The sequence below is a fragment of the Carassius gibelio genome, chromosome B17 (assembly GCF_023724105.1).
Source record: "Carassius gibelio isolate Cgi1373 ecotype wild population from Czech Republic chromosome B17, carGib1.2-hapl.c, whole genome shotgun sequence".
In the NCBI taxonomy this organism is placed as follows: Eukaryota; Metazoa; Chordata; class Actinopteri; order Cypriniformes; family Cyprinidae; genus Carassius; species Carassius gibelio.
Genome location: NC_068412.1, coordinates 20,438,257 through 20,457,276, shown reverse-complemented (window position 1 = coordinate 20,457,276; position 19,020 = coordinate 20,438,257). Strand labels below are relative to the sequence as shown.

General features: G+C 38.8%; 1 protein-coding gene across 1 annotated transcript in view; it reads right to left on the bottom strand.

Annotated features, from left to right (window-relative positions):
- The window catches only part of ryr2b (ryanodine receptor 2b (cardiac)), a 48,188-nt gene that overhangs the window by 28,580 nt on the left and 588 nt on the right, over positions 1-19,020 (bottom strand). The window contains exons 2-48 of the mRNA XM_052580872.1: positions 17,885-18,001; positions 17,668-17,772; positions 17,509-17,583; positions 17,346-17,424; positions 17,115-17,227; positions 16,905-17,022; positions 16,652-16,748; positions 16,501-16,575; positions 16,244-16,400; positions 15,924-16,091; positions 15,656-15,777; positions 15,313-15,496; positions 15,076-15,211; positions 14,901-14,996; positions 14,684-14,802; positions 14,034-14,167; positions 13,621-13,862; positions 12,979-13,171; positions 12,558-12,777; positions 12,326-12,430; positions 12,146-12,249; positions 11,982-12,065; positions 11,713-11,872; positions 11,410-11,557; positions 10,724-10,932; positions 10,414-10,588; positions 10,039-10,247; positions 9,505-9,830; positions 9,276-9,390; positions 8,978-9,138; positions 8,598-8,757; positions 8,233-8,319; positions 7,581-7,807; positions 6,046-6,877; positions 5,684-5,884; positions 4,942-5,047; positions 4,704-4,844; positions 4,298-4,574; positions 3,284-3,398; positions 2,967-3,099; positions 2,766-2,869; positions 2,533-2,668; positions 2,261-2,447; positions 2,086-2,194; positions 1,777-1,897; positions 1,335-1,504; positions 237-460 (exon numbers count right to left, since the gene is read on the bottom strand). Of these exons, the coding sequence (XP_052436832.1) occupies positions 237-460; positions 1,335-1,504; positions 1,777-1,897; positions 2,086-2,194; positions 2,261-2,447; positions 2,533-2,668; positions 2,766-2,869; positions 2,967-3,099; positions 3,284-3,398; positions 4,298-4,574; positions 4,704-4,844; positions 4,942-5,047; positions 5,684-5,884; positions 6,046-6,877; positions 7,581-7,807; positions 8,233-8,319; positions 8,598-8,757; positions 8,978-9,138; positions 9,276-9,390; positions 9,505-9,830; positions 10,039-10,247; positions 10,414-10,588; positions 10,724-10,932; positions 11,410-11,557; positions 11,713-11,872; positions 11,982-12,065; positions 12,146-12,249; positions 12,326-12,430; positions 12,558-12,777; positions 12,979-13,171; positions 13,621-13,862; positions 14,034-14,167; positions 14,684-14,802; positions 14,901-14,996; positions 15,076-15,211; positions 15,313-15,496; positions 15,656-15,777; positions 15,924-16,091; positions 16,244-16,400; positions 16,501-16,575; positions 16,652-16,748; positions 16,905-17,022; positions 17,115-17,227; positions 17,346-17,424; positions 17,509-17,583; positions 17,668-17,772; positions 17,885-18,001 (7,676 nt within the window). The remainder of the gene's footprint in view (positions 1-236; positions 461-1,334; positions 1,505-1,776; positions 1,898-2,085; positions 2,195-2,260; positions 2,448-2,532; positions 2,669-2,765; positions 2,870-2,966; positions 3,100-3,283; positions 3,399-4,297; positions 4,575-4,703; positions 4,845-4,941; positions 5,048-5,683; positions 5,885-6,045; positions 6,878-7,580; positions 7,808-8,232; positions 8,320-8,597; positions 8,758-8,977; positions 9,139-9,275; positions 9,391-9,504; positions 9,831-10,038; positions 10,248-10,413; positions 10,589-10,723; positions 10,933-11,409; positions 11,558-11,712; positions 11,873-11,981; positions 12,066-12,145; positions 12,250-12,325; positions 12,431-12,557; positions 12,778-12,978; positions 13,172-13,620; positions 13,863-14,033; positions 14,168-14,683; positions 14,803-14,900; positions 14,997-15,075; positions 15,212-15,312; positions 15,497-15,655; positions 15,778-15,923; positions 16,092-16,243; positions 16,401-16,500; positions 16,576-16,651; positions 16,749-16,904; positions 17,023-17,114; positions 17,228-17,345; positions 17,425-17,508; positions 17,584-17,667; positions 17,773-17,884; positions 18,002-19,020) is intronic.

Genomic DNA, 19,020 nt, shown 5'->3' with positions numbered 1-19,020 from the left:
GGTTATAAATGAACAGACCTATACATTATGGATTTGCTTCTTAATGTCTGATCTTAATATATTCATCAGTTCTAAAAGAGCAAGAATAAGCAGACAACAGATACATTGACTTCCACTCAAATGGTCTATTATTTGCAGGACTTTTTTTTAAAGCATTCACTATTGTAACCGTGCCATTCATGGCTTTTACTCTATAATACAATCAATCCAAAAAAAGCTAAATCGAGCATCCTCACCCACACACTGATAGGAGACAGTCCTGGATAGCATCTCTCTGGGCCTTAGTCAGTCCGCTGGCTTTAGAGAGGCTGTAGACACCCTGCAAGAGCTCATCCACCAGCCCAGTCCGCAGTGAAGAGGAGTCACACAGCAGAGAGGAATACTTACTCAGCAACGGCAGCACAGCCACACATATGTATCGATTAAGGGCCAGAGCCATATCTGTTCCACCTAACCCCGTCTGCAAAGAGGGAAAACATATCAATACATGCAAAGCTGATTTTTTTAGGAGCCATTACAATTCTTCAGTGTCACATAATCAGGTGCAGAAGACACACTTATTATCATCAATGTTGAAAACAGTCGTGCTGCTTAATATTCTTGTGGAATCATGATTATTTTTTTAGGATTCACTGATGAATGGAAAGTTCAAAAGAACATAATTTATTTGATAACAGAAATATTTTTTAACATTATAAATGACTTTAATTTTGGTTAATTTGAAGCATCCTTGCTGAATAAAAGTATTAATTTCTTCTTTCATTTTAATTTGGTAATGTGACTTCTGTGTTTTGGTAATCTTTTTAACTACAGGAGCCATACATCAGCCTGTTTTAGGGGTGGTTGAAATTATATTTTTCACAGACAGACAGAGCTGATGAAACATGTAGAACAGAGAACACTATTGGAATATGTCAAATTAAAACGCCAGTCTGTAAGACCCCATAATCTTTATGTTGGCGTGCACTGCAGGATTCAAACCTTAATTAGGGGGTTCAGACTCCACAAACTCAATATTTTCAGCAAATAAAAGACTAAAAAATTATTCAAAAATTATGTTTTGCACAAAACAATTGTTTGACTTCAAAAGACTTATAGAAGAATATAGAATATAGTGCTTGAGTGCATGATGTTTCATGACATTTTCAGAACTCCATCCCCACTTATTTGCATACCCTGGAAAAAGGCACTACAGAGATTCAGCTAAATTCCTTTTGTGTTTCACAGAAGAAAAGGTCACAGGGGTCAAAAAAGGTCACATCAGTTTGAACTGACATAATGACAGTATTCAAATTCGGGTGAACTTTTCCGACATATAACATCTGGCCACTTACAGCATCCATATTAACAGCCGCTTGCAGGTCCAGCAGGAAACCATTCTCCAGTAGACGCAGCAAAGCCTGCTGGTCCTGAACTCCATAAACCCGGTCCAAGAACAGCACCATGGCTGCTTTGTGATCCGGACAAAATATCTGAGACATGTCAGGCTCCACCACTAGATCATCTGAGTTTAACAAGCACAAAATATTTTCAACCACCAATTAATCACTTTTTTTGACACAAAATACCCTACTACACATCTCTGTGCCAGGAGCTCCAAACCTAATTTACTTAGTTTATTTAAACTGAGCTCAAGACTCCCTCTCGTTACACCGATTTCCACTTTTAACAATCAAATACATTTCGAAATATAAATCAACTGTCAGGAAAATAATTATTTTTACGTCATGAATGTATATTTTACGCAAGTTCACAAAAGCACACACTCATACGCACCTGTGTTTACAAGTGGTAAACTAAAAGGAATATTGATGATTCCCTCCAGATCCTCTCTGGGAACGAGAGACCTCAAGATTGCCCTGATCCGAATGGCCTCACCTTTCCCCGCTTCTATGAGCTGGAGGTCATATACACACACAACAGAGACGCCCATTAGCAAACCTTGAAGAACCTTTCAACCCTTTAATGAAAACTGACTTTGCCTTAAAAAGTAGATAAAACCAATAAGCCCTTTCCAACTAAATCCTTCAAGCACATCACAAGGCTCTTATCTAGCTTTCCCAGTGGGTTTCCTGAAACACTTACATGCGTCTCAGGTGCACAACGACCCAACAGATCAATGAGAGCTGAGTAGAAGGTCATTATGGCGTGTCCCATGTGAATGACATCATCATCTTCATCATCAAGCATGTCACTAGAAGTGCAGATCAGAATGAGACACGGGCATGACCTAGAATGTATGAAACAGTATAACACTTACAGCGTCCGATTGGAACTGTGTGCATTGGCTGCACTGGCTCCATCCTGCAGCTGGGAAATTCTGATGGCTTCCTCAATAGTTGCTAAAAGACCATTTCCCCCCTCCCCTCGAAGGGCGGGGCCAAAGCATTCAGGTCGGCGAATCAGAAGCCTCACTACCACATAAGCGTTCTCCTCAACACTCTCACCTGTGTGAGGAAAATAACCAATCAAAACCAAGCAGAGGTGTTTAATACGGTTTCACTAGGTCTGGATTCAGGAACTGCTCATTACCATTGCAAAATACTGCAAAACGCAGGAAGTCCAGGTAACGTTCTCCCTCTACAGGGTTCCAACCAATATCTGGGTATCCTTTGGAGACCAGCAGAGCACAACTACGCAAACCACATCCTCCCAAATACTGCACCACCTATACACAAATGAAAAACCAGTACAGACTGTTCAATATCACCAAAAGTGAGAAGTAATGTAGAAGAGAGATAAAAGAATCAGTCAATGAAACTTACTTTCTCCAGATCTCCCTCTGTAAGAGCAAGCGCCAGTTCGTTGTTGTCCATGACAGAAGCAGCCGCCACATCCAGAGGAGTTGATCCTCTCATTGAGGGAGAAGCTGATAAAAAAAAAAAAAAAAAATCATTTGCTTTTGTATACTGCCTTAGAAATGTTCAGGTTGAGGTTTAACCATATCAGTATTAGGATAAACATACCAAGTCCTACATTACTGTTGTCCAGCAGGTAGCTGAGATGATCGAACATGGCCCTCTGATTATGCCGACTGATTCGACAGAAATAACAAAGGAAACGACAGCAGTGCGCAACCATCTTAGGAAACATGATTTCCTTAATGAGGCCAGAGGATAAGAGTTAACAGAGCACCTCATGGGAGTGAATAAATCAAAACACTGCACTTAATGCAATGATTAAGTTCTAATTTGAGTGGTTCAATTATGCAGTTGACATTTTACAACCATAATGAACGCAGAAGCTGATAATCACTGCAAGTACTTGATGTTATTAAGATTACCTTAGATTCTCTAGCGCCAAGGACATTCACCATAACTTCCATGACGGTCTCATGCATCCCCAGAGCTCTCATCAGATTAGGATGCTGATAGAACACTTTATTGTTCATAATGTCACTACACAAGAGAAAACAAAGGTCTTAGATTTGGGAATAAAACTGGCTTGGACATAGTAGTCCATCAGAAATATTTGATCATTTAATAAGTGAAAATGATGGGGTATGATGGGATGCTTAAAAATAAGTCATTTTATGATGTTTTATTGGTACTCTATTCAGTGCCTCTATTCAGATTAGAATGTGACTTTATGATGAATTTGTGCTTAATCATAAAAATAATAATGTACTAAAATCATACAAAATACTCTAGGTCTGAGGTCAGTAAAAACAGTAATATTATGGAATAAAATGTAAAATTAAATGATGAAATGAAATATATAAAAATTCCTATTTTAATATATTTCCATATATATTTTTATTTCTGTGATTGCAGAGCTGAATTATTCCAGTTTTTATGTCACATGATCCTTCAGAAATCCTTCGGTGTTCAACATTTTTTCAACTTTTGTGGAAAGTGTGATGTTTTGTTTTTGATTTTTCAGAATAAAAAAAAACCTTCTGAACATAAGTGTGTTCATTTTTTTTTATATCTTTTAAAATGCATAAATAAACATTACTTTAAATTATCAACTTAAATGTCTTCCTTTCTTTGGGTTTTCAGTTAACTGCAATTTTAACATTGCTATCTTGATTCAAAATAAGCACATTTTTACACAAAACTGATTTTTTTTTTTTTAAATAACCAAATAAATTTCTAAGATTGATGCTACTCATACACTACTTGTTAAGGCCATGTGATAGTAAAGCATAGTATTGTTTGAAATGGTTAACGCTACATAGTATTTCACTTACTATTTAAAAAAAAAAAAATTGCACACAGTACACAAGTGTATACTGTGGAGTATAGAATAAGTAATTATATAGTATTACTTTACAAACCCAGTCATCTTCTCTTACCCTAGTCCTCTGATCATGAGTTCCTCCTCTTCTTTGCCCATCCTGGCTGTGAGCAATGAACGAATCCGTGCTAGAGCCCACTGTAGATTTAGAGTATCTTCCACAGATGTCTGGCTGATACAGTAAGCCTTCTGTAGTGGTGCAGACATCTGGCCTCCCAGCCCCGCATACTGTTGATGCAGCAGGCTGAAAACAGCACGCACCAGAGCTGGGTCTTCTATCGTCCCCTCCTGAGCCCAGTGCAGCATGGTCTCTGATATCAGCTGCTGTAGTGAGACTAGAAAGAGAGAGGTCTGTTTTAACTTCACTCATTTGGTGTGTAACTCAAAGAACCTGTACAATGTAATCACAAAAGAATGAAAAGATCATTTCCCGAGAGCCAAAAGTGACTGGTAGTGTTTCCTACCAGGTTTGTTCACAATCTCTTCAGGCAGGCCAGACATTCTCCTCTTAAAATGAATTATTTTATCCACTAGGCTTTTGAGGTGATTCCTGACTGATTGGTTGTCCTCATCCTCATTCTCTGAACCACTGTCTATCTCAATTCCTGTATTAAACAAAGTAAAAAAAAATGCATACAAGAGGTCACGAGACCAGTTAATGGAAATATGATTAAGCATTCATTGTCCTAACTGGCTGTGTACCACAGTGGCTCATTAGATCCTGATGGAATTCCCACATCAAATCTTGGATGTCCTCTGGACATGGACATACTTGACACACTTCCCGGAAACTCAACATCATGTTTATCTGGACAGAGAAAACATAAGGACACGACCATTAAGGAAAGTTCCATCTGCATGAAATGAAAATTCATCTTCTTTTCTAAAATTATGTTGTGAATGTGAATGATCCAAATGTCATTACTCAAAACAACAGATTTGCCTCTGGGACAAGTATGCAAGACATCTCCAATTATTTTGTCTGCATAAAACCTGCTTCTGTCTTATAATTGACTGCAGGGTCAAAAAAAAAATCTACATTTATTTATTCGTATGATGTTCCAGACCTGTATGACTTTCAGCGAAACACACACAAAGAAAAATGTTTCAGTGGTTCTAAAGCACCCTACTGAATTTCATATTTTTCCAAAATAACCCCTTTTGCATTCCACAAAAGAAAGAATGTCATACAGCAGGGATGTCCAAATCTCTTCCTTGATGACTGCTGTCCTGCAGAGTTTAGCCCCACCCCTAATTAGGCATCACTTAATCAAAGACTACAGATTCATTAGTAACTTCTAGGAAAGCTTGTTGGAGCTAAACTCTGCAGGATGTGGGCCCTCCAGAAACAGGACTGGACACCCCTGTCACACAGGTTTGGAATGAGGCGAGTAAATAATGACTGAAATACACAGTCCAATCCCGTTAACCTATGACCTCTGACCTGTTCCTGAGGCGGGGACCGAAACTCTTTAGTTTTGCGTGCCGTGAGGGCAGCAGACATGTTGAGCGCATCCATAACTTCATTGTATCGAAAGCGCTGGTTGTCTTGAAGACGACCTACGAAGTCACCCGAGAATGACATCACGGCTTCTACTCTGTGACGTACCTGGCAGTCACACAGGTACTTCAAAAGGTGGCACACCTAATAGCGAGAATTGAAAAATTGTGTGAAAGGGAGACATTATAAGAGAGAGAGAATCAGGTCAAAAAGGGGCAACAGTGTCGAATTGCATAAGAATGAGTAGATAAATGACAAAATCTTCTTTTTTGGGTGACCTATGCCTTTAAATGAACAGTGCCAACCTGTAGTTTGACAGCTTCTGGAAGCTTCATCTGAAGAAGATTTTGCTGAGGGACATTATCCTCCCGATCTCTACCCTCCTTTTCCTCTCTTTCTCCATCACTTTCTTCCAGTTCATCCATCTCTTCTGTTTTACATGTTCCTCTCATGTAACTGGCTGGCAGGATGAAACTAAACACTGCCTCCAGATCTGTTCCCTGATACACACCCATCTGAAGGAGCGTGTGAACTAAACTGAGCAGAGGAACCATAAGGAGCTCTATGCTTCCCCCTGCAGGATCCCTTACACCCAGCCCTACTGCTGCCACTGCCTCCTCCAGCATTGTTATTACAACATCCTTTAATACGTCCAATGGGAACTCTGGGCTGTTTTGGCGCAAGCTACTCCACAAAGCCCCGCCCTCATCTCTATCCATCACATCTATTTTATAAGCTCTGATGAAGCAAGGTGACGTAAAATGCATTCTGGGCCATAAGGAAGTGCTGAAGTCACTTCCTGGGAATCTCTGCACCTTCCTATTGTTTTTGTAGAGTGTAACAGACTGTGTGGCATCAGTCAAAGGCACAATGTATTCGTGGGTCATGGCCTGCCTGGCACTGGCGTGGGCACCGAGGTGGGTGTTGATGAGGAGGTTGTAGTAACTTGTCCGCAGGTGACCTGGCATTCTAGAGCACTGCAAGGCGAACAAGAGTTGTGACTGGTCCACATGGCTGCAGAGGGCATGGCTTACATGTGTGTTTCCATGAGCTGAAAGAGCTGAGTAGAGGTGAAGGGTGTGGTCATGGAACTTTAGGAGATCACGCAGTTCGGACAGTTCCAGAATGTCAACACACCTGAAAGAGGGAAAAGAGAATAATCAAGGAAATTAAATAAATTGTATTAGAATTTTTTTGTTGTTGTTGCTTTACAAGTTTTTAAAATACAATAACATATTTTCCGTACTATAAGTCACACTTTTTTTTCATAGTTTGGATGGTCCTGCGACTTATAGTCGGGTGCGACTTATTTATCAAAATTAATTTGACATGAACCGAGAGAAACGAACTAAGAGACATGAACCAAGATAAAACATTACCATCTCCAGCCACTAGAGGGATCTATATGCTGCACAGTGCTCCTGTAGTCTACACTGCAGTCATAGAGCGCCCTCTCGCTCCTGTAGACGGTAATGTTTTCTCTTGGTTCTAAATAAATGCGACTTATAGTCCAGTACGATTTATATATGTTTTTTTCCTCATCATGACGTATTTTTGGACTGATGCGACTTATACTCAGGTGCGACTTAAAGTCTGAAAAATACGGTATATTAAATACAACACAAAACAATAAAATTTTTATAATGTCAAGTTTTTTTAACGGGAAAATTTGTTGTAAATATTAAGATTAACAATTGCATTCTGAACTATAAAAATATGCAACTATGTTATTAAATGCATATGACAAAGCTCTTTTTGTGTGCTATTTTTCTAGCTAACTGTCTAGCATAGATAAAAAAAATGTCAGCAGTTACTTGACATCTTCAGCATGACCTCTGACCTGTTCTCCTCAGGTATATGCAGGGTCATGATCTGATGGATCTGAGTGCAGCGAGCTCTCCAGCCATATCTCTCCTCCAGACGGGTCACTTCCACAGGCTGAGTGTGGTCAGGTACTCGGGTCCACCGCAGAAGCGTTAGGTGTTGAACACACAATCTAGGAGGACACTGAGGTTTTGCATTTCTTCTTTCACTCCGAAAAACTCCCGCTGATAGTGGCATCACATTCTGTGGGCAGCAATACAAATCCATAACCTGCAGCAGATATTATAGGGAAAACTAACTAAAAATATGGTCATTTGATATTTTCTTTCTTATATGCAGAATTTTTTTTTTTTTTTGTCGAAGCTTATAACTGTGTTTACAGTATGTAAAGGTAATAATGCAGTATAAATTATGTAAGGATATATAATAGAATCTGTACTCTTCTTCTGATCCAAGCCAGAAATGGATCTGTTGCAACCCATTTTAAGGAGACTGATACTGCATTCAATATTTTATTTATTAACGCCAAAGGAGATGAAATATATTATTTGCAAGCTTGCAAGAATGCCCAGTGTGCTGAACGATGCACTTTTTCAGAGATTTATTTGGTCTTCCACAGGCTGGAACGATGTATGGCCGTAGAGAACAGAACTCATGAATTGGTTTACCTTGATGCGTCCCAACTCAAACTGGAAGACATTAGAACTTGTGGCTTTAGCAAAAACAGCAGGGAAGAGCTTGGTTCCAGGTTCCACCTAAAAATGGAGAGACGCTGCTGAGGTCACACTAAAATAACAGACTAGATAAGGATAATGTATGTCAAATAAAGTGTCTAGAAAGTGCTTTGCTTTTTGTGTATCGCTTAAATCACAACTACACTGTTAAGGCATGATTAGAATTATAGTATTTTGCTGAATATAAGCAGGTTCTTTATGGGACAATAAGGTCATTATTAAACACTAATGCATAACCTATATGACATGCAAAGCTAAATATCTGAATGGGAATGTTAACACTGCTAACTGATGTTCACCTGGTAGCATGTTGCAAGTTCTTTGCCATTAGCAGTGAATTTCAGGAACCCTGTTGCAGTGTCAACCAGACATCCAATCTCCAGGCCACTGCTGTTGCGGCTATGGGACAAACTGCTGCCTTCTGCTGCACACACCATGTAACAGCTGCTACGCTTGACACTAACAAATGAATAAACACACACTAGTATTATTATTAATGAAAGTAGGCTACTATCATAGTATTTACCCGTTTTAGTTCAAAATAACAACACTGAAACACACACAATGTCAAATAATTATTACGTATTTTACGACATCATAACAAAATGACTACATTTTTCAGGCACAGTATTTTTCTGTTTAAACATCCAGCATCTCTTAAAGGCCCTATGATTCTTACCTCTCATGAACTTTGCCCCATTCATCCCCAAGAGTGACTGTGACAGTGCAAAGGCTTTCCAGGTCAAAGGTCACATTATGAGGGTGGAACTTAGAGGTTACCCACCCAACCCAAACATAAGACGGCTCCTGACTGTAGGGGATTCTCACAGAGTAATAATACTGCAGTGAGGAAAAACAGAAGAAGAGAGATGTGATTATGTTAAACCCAGTCCAACCAAAACTTCTTGTTTCAAAGGTCCCATTACTGTAAGTGATCCAGTAACAAGTGGACGAATAAGAAAATGATTATGGACTACCGTAGTGCAATGAACAAGGTGGTTGTTTTCATGTTTCTCGATGGCCATTACTTCTTCCAACAAACGTGCTGATGAGTGGCTGGTGTTTAACTCTGGTTTCTTCTTCAGCAGAAACCTAAAGCACCAGTAGTTATAGATATGTGATAAAGATAGTTTCATTCAACATTTACTAATCTTAGTCCAGTTGTGCTTGGTGTTGGTGTGAACAGGAAGGGTGAACTGAACTCACCGCTGTTTGAGTCTAGATGGCTTTTCCTGACTGTGGTCTTTGTGATTATTGAGTTCATCTCTGGATCCTGTGTATCTGTGAGCTTTCATCAGTACCTCAAAGTCAGAATCTGCTTCTCCCTCCTCTGGATCTCTGAGGTGGCACACCACACTGCTGCCGGGGGGCACACTGACCTCACCGGGGCTGGAGAAAACCTGTGCACACTCTATTGGCATGCTCAGACGGTAAAAACCAACATCGCTTGGGCCCCTTTCCTGATGCCCAAAAGACTTCTGTGTTACTTTCAGACATGGAGTGTTGTCAACTGTTCCATCAACACGAATCACCTGGGAAGAAATTTGAACATTATAGAACAATGCATTCAACATTATTTTCAATGTTGATTTAAAATAATATAATCTAAGATGTTTCGCATACAATGTGGTAATCTTGCCTTAGATGACATATCAAAAATTAAATTAAATTAAATTAAATTAAATTAAATTATTATTTATCTACAAATGCATCACCCACACTTGATGTAAATGAACTAACCTGTATGTTAGGATGGTCATTGGATATAGGAATGAACAAAGGCTCTCTCCAGCTCATCCACAGAGGTATCTCTTTGCTCATGTTCAAACCAAAGGGCTGGAATCCCTCTTGTAGGCCACAAACACTGAAATATTTTAGTGAGTCAACCTGACGACCCAAATTTAAACGACCCACCTGGTTGATCCCTATGCTACAGACAGGCAGAAAACCTAGAAAGAGAAAACACAAATGTTACACAAAGCAGAAAGTTACACCTTTATATATATATATATATATATATATATATATATATATATATATATATATATATATATATATATATATATTTGATACATTTGTGTCAGAAAGAATGGAAAATTTTCAAAGAGAACTCACCGTCAGATTTATTGAAGTCTTTTACAGCCACTTCAGAACCACGACTGTTTAGCAGTAGCTCTCCATTAAGTGTAACCATCATAGTGCATGTAGTCAGGTCCAACAAACAGCTAATTACATCTCCCTTCTTCCAGCTGCCACCCAATCGCTCTGCCCCACCATGCCACCACTGTCCCTAAAGCATGACATGCAAAAAAAAAAAAGATATATAATATGTCATCTTTTTTATTTATGATCCTTAACTGTTCCTAAAGGCAGCTCAGAGTCAAAACATGTTTATGATCTCAGTACAAAATAATGACTGAAATACCTTAGAACCATCAAACACGAAGGCCTGATTGTCTGACCCAAGATCCACGTCGGGTTTACACCCAGGTCGTGCCCAGCCCACTCTCATCTCTCCATCAGTTATGGCCTCGAACTCAAAGTACCATTTTCCATCATACACTGCAAAGAGCTGCTCCAGACGGAAAATACGAAATCTCTCTGCAGTCCCAGACTTAATATTGCTGCTTGAAGCTATGGGAGGGAAAACACAACAGTGTTCATGTCTGATTACCATACACTACCATCAAAAGTTTGGGGTTGGTAAGGTTTTTTTAACGTTTTTAAAATAAGTCACTTCTGCTCACCTAGCTTTACCTAGCTAAAATACATTAAAAACATTAACACTGTCAAATATTTTCACATTGTAGAGTGGCTGCTTTCTATTTTACTTTTTTTTTTTTTTTTTGTAAATGTAAATTATTCCTTAATTTTCAGCAGTCATTACTCCAGTCTTCAGGGTCACATTATCCTTCAGAAATAATTTTATTATGCTGATTTGTTTCTTAAGAAACATTTCTTACTTTTTTTGTTCTAATGTAAAAGTCCTTACTGTCACTTACCAATTTAATGAGTCCTTGCTGAATAAAAGTATACATTTTTATGTTCTAAAAGTAAACTTTGTTAGTAAGTTAGAAATTCCATAACTCTGTAAAATGATAATGCTCCCACTATGTTCTTGCTCCAGCGGTTCCACAGTATATCCAAACCCAAGAAGGGTACCCAGTGTGTCCCTCATGGCATCTCTACCAGCCTGTTTGGTCTTCTCATCCAACAGGGAAAATGGCACTAGTTGAGTACTTCTCTTATACATTACATCCTAAAACATAGAAATATACATTGAGAAGCAATTTTCTCATGGTGATATTAATGGTCTCAAGTAGACAAATATGGCATTTCAATGCCAGAGATGATAAAGAATTCCCAAGATCATATTTATATCTTTTGTTTTCATAAAAATACTTTATTTTCCACCTGCTGTGGTCCACAGCTCCAGCCCTGTCTGATACGCTCCCTGGCCCAGATGTTGTGTTCATTCTCAGCCAGTTTGTCCAACAGCTGTTCCTGTGCAGCTGTTAGCACGACACGGGACTGATCCACCGGGGCTGGTTTATATCCATTCCATAACTCATACCTGGACAGATAATGTAATCAGGATTAATTAACATGTAATGCTTTTCCCTGTTGCATTCATGTTAAGAATAAATGTCGGCGTCTTAGTGAGGAACTTCATTCTGATATACTTATTTGAAAGGCGGACATATTTCACATTATCCTCGGCATGTTCATCAGAGAGTCCAATATGGACACCAAAAGCCAGCAGAGTCCTTTCACAACACAAAAAGAAGCATGATTAATAATAAAGTGCTAATTAATACTTTATTAGGCACAATAATCAGTGGAATACCTGAGGATATCCTCAGATGACTGGAGGTTATGAATTCGCTCCTGATCTGGAAGTTTGGAAAACTCAACTAGACACGGGTGTACTTTTCTGCTCTCGTCTTTAACCTAGGAGAAGAGATGTATTTTCAACACACATCAGAATGAGATGGAGCTGATTAAAAGATGTTACTCAGATACTTACAGGTCCGTAGGTCCATCCTTGCTCTATTTTGTCAATAAGCCAGAGTTCATGGAGGTTTTCTGCTAGTCTTTCTCTGATCGGCTCCAGCTGTGGAGGATATTCAACCTGACAGGATGCAGAGTTGTGCTCAAGGGTGTCAGTCAATCATACAAGTTCATGCAAGACCGATTGTAGCTTAAAATAAATGTACTAATGCTAAATTTAAACTAATCAGAGCGTAATTGAATGGTACCTCACTGGAATCCACTGGAATGGGGATAAAGGTCACTGGGCTTATAGGTACCACAGGGCCTAAGAGGTCACGCTGGCTTTCGCTGTGATTTCGTGCGAGTTTGTGAAACAGTTCCAGCTTGCAGTGGGTTTTGGGGAGGAGAGCTTCGGCGCATGGAGAGAAACCAGCTGGAGGAAGAAACCTAAACTCCCCCTGTCGACCTCCAAACAACACACGCACCCTATTGAAAAAAAGAAGTTCACTATTTAAGTTGTTTTAGGATGTACAGGTCATAATTTTTGACTTGGGGAGGTTAATTTAAAACAAAATGAAGTCGAATTGGGAAATCAGGCCACGTTTTTCATGGTGTGATGAATCATGGGGAAACAAACCTACAAGTAACGCAACATGCAAAATCAAAATCCAATCAAAGGTTACTCACTGCACTCCTGCTGAGAAGCTGACGACTGGAAACAGCAGCCCATCCACACTGAAGTTCTCCAGCATGCCTTGAACTGGTTGTCCATTGACCCGGAAGGAGATGCAGGTTGCACTAAGGTCAAGACAGCAACTAATGACATCATCATCCCTTAGCAAGTGCTGATTGGGTGAGGAAGCCCTCCGACCTACACCTCCTAGAAAAGAATAAACAATAGTGTGTGGAGTTCACATTTATTTGATAAAAATACAGTAAAAACAGCAATATTGTGAAATATTTTTACAATTATAATGACAGCTTTCTATTGTAATATCTTATAGCTGAATATATATATATATATATATATATATATATATATATATATATATATATATATATATATATATATATATATATATATATATAGCTGAATTTTTAGCAACCATTTCTTCGAGTCTTGAATGTCACATGATCCTTCAGAAGTCATTTATTTATGCTGATTGGGTGTTCAAGAAATGTTTTTCATTATAATCAATGTTGAAAAAAGTTAAACTAAATTTTATTTTTAAGCAGTTTAACACATTCTTGCTGGATATCTGTAAAAAAAAAAAAAAAATTCCAACCATTTGAACTGTAAACACTGCATGTGTTTATTCTCCATATCACCTGTCCAGAGCTGGAGTCCATCAAAGCCATAAGAGCAGAGGTCGTCTCCTACACCGTTTGACCCCCAGCCGTGACCCCCTGTGGTGGAGGGATGATACCCTTCAGAGCTGGCCCAACCCACTCGCAGATGAGTAGGTTCTGCTGTCACAAAAGGCTCTGCCTTCTCAACTACAACCTCATAATACCACTTCTTGTATTGGGCACAGTCATCTCTTGCACACAGGAAGATGTTTGGACGCACACTAAACAGAAAAAAAAAAAATAATTCTATAGGATTTTTTTTTTTTTATACTCATAGCTGGTCAATTCCTATATTATAACAGACTCAACGAATATTTTTAGATGTGCAAATTATTACCTCTTAATGTGCCCTTCACTATTATTTTGTGGTGAGGAAGTTGATAACAAATCACCTGAAAACTTGGTTAACCAGTCTTGTCTGTAGCAGCATGTCTCTTTCTGGCAGCAGTGTGTCACAGATCAAATGCTGATTAGAGCGGACGGCCACGCCATGACACACACAGAGTGAACACAACACATCCAAGATCTGCAGATGTGATAGATAAATAAATACACATAGATATACTAATGTTCAAAAGTTTAGGTTCAGTAAAATTCTAATACAAAATAATAATATTTTTAATCAGCAAGGACACATTAAATAATTAGAAGTCGCAGTAAAGGCATTAAAATGTGACCAAATATTTCTAATTCAAATAAATGCATTCTTATGTACTTTCTGTTCATCCAAAAAATCCTAAAAAAAAAAAAAATAAATAAATAAAAATATCAGTTTACACTAAGAATTTGAAGCATCACAACTGCTTTCAACATCATAATAATGAGAATGATTTTTTGAGAACCAAAACATCATATTAGAATGATTTTGAATGATCACGTGAAAAGTGAAGACTGAAGTAACAGTTGTCAAAGGAATAAATTACATTTAAAAAATGTATTTATACATCACTGGTGTGTCACAGTTATTTTAAATTGTAATATTATTTCACACTGTTTTCCTGTATTTTTGATCAAATAAATGCAGACCCCGGTACTTTGTTACCTTATGGTTCCTTCCATGTTTGTCCAGAAGTGAGATGATAGATTTTATGTGACTTTCTTTAATAACATTCAAAGCTTCAGGACTTTCTACTAAAACACAATGTAACACTTCCAATATTCCTGGAAACAAAATTAACAAATTAGAAGGTGACACATTAAAACAATGTCTAGACTCTAAAATCAGCTTATTCTAGTCACAGATTTTGCAAAAAATCTACCAGAGGAAGCCTCCAGCCTCTCTAGTCTGCTGACCAGCCAGTCCAAGGAACCAGAAAAGTGGGCACAGTTATTCCGATTACCCCTGATTAGGGCAGCTACAGGGAAAAAAATAAATAAATTGTTATTAAAAGCTAAACCTGGATTATACATCTAAAAACTTGAGTAATCCTATACCTAGCAGCTCATAAAAAGAGTTCAAGATAATTTCCCAAGACTCTCCTGCCTCTTTCCCAGCAGCCTCTGCAAAATGAGTGGCACTGCTGTACACATGCAAGTGATCGATGCAGTCCAGGACCAGAGTGATTATACCCTGTGAAAAGCACAATGTAGCAGAATAAAAAAGTAAACAGTTCAGATATTATTGCAGTGTGTAGCAAGTTATATGAGTTTCTCATTCGCCGCAGGTATTACCTCATCTTGGAAGAGATTTTGTCTGTTCTTCAGTGCTCTAATATCTCCCTGTCTGACCTCATGATCCTGCCCCATTTCAGGACATTGAAAATACCCAAGCAGATCCTGGAGGGTCAGATGGACCACCTTAATTGGAAGATCCAAATCCGTGATGTTTTCCTTTTGGCTGACATCATCTAATCCCCTTTAGAAGTGAAGAAAAATCATTACGAAAGATAAATGTTCTTCTTTGAACACATTTTGGCCTTTTAAAACCATTTTCCTATCCAAATGCTCAAGCAAAGCTGATAAGCAAATATTATTCCATCTGCTACCACTCTACTTTTTTCTATATTTAGCCCACCTTATGAATTTTGAGAAGAGAAGGGCGGAGCTTCGAATTAAACAAGCAGCTTGAGACTCTTCCCTCTGAGAGCGAGAGAGGGTGATTCCATCATCCATGTGACCTTCTGCTTGCAAAACAGCCTGTGAGAGAGAACCGCTTCCCTTTAAATATTTGAGCCAAAGTTCATATCAGACGGAACCAATATCCAATTTCTGCTGCCCTGTATTGTAAGTGTTCTTATCTAGTATGATATTAGACCTTATTTTATTTATTTACACAAGTTTACCTGTCTCTGTGACACACTTTCCTTCTGTCTCTTGGAGTCAGTGGTCTGATATGTGAGCCAAAGCCCTGTGTCAACGTGCTGAATGAAGCAGAGAGAGTCTCCGTATTTGATCTCAGGTGCACCCATGCCATCTCTCTTCTTAAAGTGTGAGCTCTTTTGGCTCTCTTCCTATAAAATGCAGATAGAATAGCATTTGCATTAATCATAATCACCACACTTTAAGAGTGTAAGTGTAGAAGTGTAGAAAATCATAATGCAGAAATGCACAAAAATGTGGCTTTTATCTGGCTATGTTGTGTTTATAGCTGATAATATCCAACCTTTGATGCACGGAGACAGAACGCAGTACATTTCACATCAGCTCTTTCTCTCTCCACCAGCTGTAGTCCCCGATCCTGTGTCAGTCCCAGGTATAAGCCAGTGGAAAGGTGGCGAACACGGAAAGGCTGACCCCAGTGTGTGTGGCTGCCGCTCCACCTGCAAACACCCTTCGCTACTGTGATCTGGCCAGCACAGAAGGAATAAATATACACTTTTGTCTAACTGTCTTATACTAACTAACTGGGGGAATACCTACGCAACATGTAACGTTTCAAGCCTCCATAAAGATCGAGCCTGAAGAGATACTGAGCCGCCCTCAAAATGTACAGATCTGAAGGAAAAGATGGAAAATGGTGAAATAGGATGTCATAAATGTAATTCAATCTGGGCTTTTTTACCTGTCTGACCTGCGCTCCTCTAGTCTGTCCTCTGCTGCAGGAATGGTCAAACATTCATCTGTGTGTCCGTGTAGCAGACGCACACTATCCCCTCCTCTCACATGACCTACAGGTCAAAATCCAACACATGAAAAACTGACACGAATTTTATACAAACCTCCAGCTAAATGTATTTAGTCACAAATCATGAGAATCAGCCAGTAAGATCTACAGACACTAAACAAATGTTTAAATGACTGATAATGTGTGATTGGTCATCTACCCTGCGTCTCTGCCGTCTGAGTGGAAACAAGAGCCACGCTCCACAATGTCTGCTGGAAAGCAGCATCCACCCGGCCAATGCCGTTGTCATTACCTTCACTGTTACTCCAAGACACATGCTAGAAAGAGAGACAGGTTGTCACACTGCATTCAAAATATCTGTATACGCATATATAGATAGATAACCATCCAAACAAATGGCTTTACTTACTAGATATCTCTCAGAGGAAACACTAACTAAGATGAGATCATCACCCACTCTGACTTTCTCACCCTCGGACCTCTGTTTAGAGGCAGGGTGAACCGTCCACCAACACACCTCACCTAAAATCATACAAACAACAATCATGACCACCAATAATATGGCAGCCCTCGTCTTTATCAAACATGTATTCATGGCAGAAGATTAAAACATTCACACGCATATAGAATATGAGCTTACCCTTTGTGTCCTCCTGCAAACCAACATCAAAAGCCAGCTTGTCAGAGGAGAGGCCTGATGTGGACAGACAGCAGAGATACTAAAACAAGACAGGAGAGGTTTAAAGTTAAAACATCATTGTACCAGCATGAAAATAACAAGGTCAAATCAAGACTGGTCTTGCCATGTCGCTGTAGACATGTCGAAAGAGAACCGTCTGGCCATAGAGCAGAGTACGACGCCCGGCTGCCTCACGTGACTGAAACAAAACCACTCTGTATTATTTTACAGTGTTTGGCACAAATGTTTACTAAATGAATACACCTTTGACTACATTACTCACCCATGCATACTGGTCTTCATGGTTGGACAGCATCTCCTGCAGCGCTCGGACAGACAGACACTGGTCAAGCACAAACACACACACAGAAAGGTCTGCGGGAACATTCTGCAAGCAAGAGGAAGGTTTTTCAGGAGTTTGATACACACATGGTAAACTGTTCTTACACACAGAATAATAACTTGGTTTAAAAATGTTAATAAGCAAATGCGGATCTCACCTTCGAGTTGGAGGTGGACTCAAGATAGCAAAGCCGTTCACCGAAACCTTCTGCAGCTAGACAGAGTTTCTGCTGATGAGGGCCTGATGAGCAACACCTCAGTACCAGCTCATCCCTCTGAAAAACACATTCTCATTACAGCCGGTCTGAGCTCATTACAACTGGGACTACTATCAGATCTGATAAAAACACATTATGAATTAAACTTAAGGTTTTTAATGGAAGAATGCTTATTATGACATATTACAGCATCCATAGGAGTTCCACAGCACCAAATTGAACAAATGGAAAATGAAGATCTTTACCACTGCATTATATTTTATGTAAACTGTATATAATAGAATCTATAAATAAATAGGGCTAAATAAAAGTCAAATTGAAAAAAAAGAAATTAGAAAAAAAGGCATTATGACACATTGAGATTTGATAATTGACCTTAGTAACACTACTTTGCTAATGTTGATGTAAAATATAATATTCAGCCGGTGAGTCAGTCACAGCAAAATTAACAATTATTCAATTTTAGTAAAAAAAAAAATTAACATGGTGCAAAAGGTTTGTATAAAAGCACATACACCTCAAAAATAAACACACAAACCTCAATGACAGCAACAATGAACAAAAAAAATGAAGTAAAATTATATTAAACTTTTGTGACTGTTGGCCTATGTTTTAATGTGATTAATTATTTGACTAAATAATGCAATATACTTTTTATATATATTTGTGATTCGTAAAGCCCCATAAAGTGTAATTGCTTCTCTTACAGTGTGGACATTAACAGTGTCATTAGTGCAGTGTAGCCTTATAAGGACTGAATACTTATCAGTCAGTGAATAGAGAATTCCAACACCTCCAGCTTGTCATATGAGTTTGACTGACCTGTGGCTCTCACACACATACGTACTACAACCACACTTATTCAACCATTCATGTCACTTTTAAAGCCTAGATTTAACACAGCGTCAAACAATGAATGATTTCCAGCATGATACTGTTACAAATGCATGTGCTAAAATACATACAGTGAATCAATGGAAGTGTGTAGTGTATGTGTGTGAGAAAGACAGAGCACAGTATCCCATTTTATCTCGGTTTTAGAGATATGGAGCTGAGAGTGAATAGCTCGCACATTC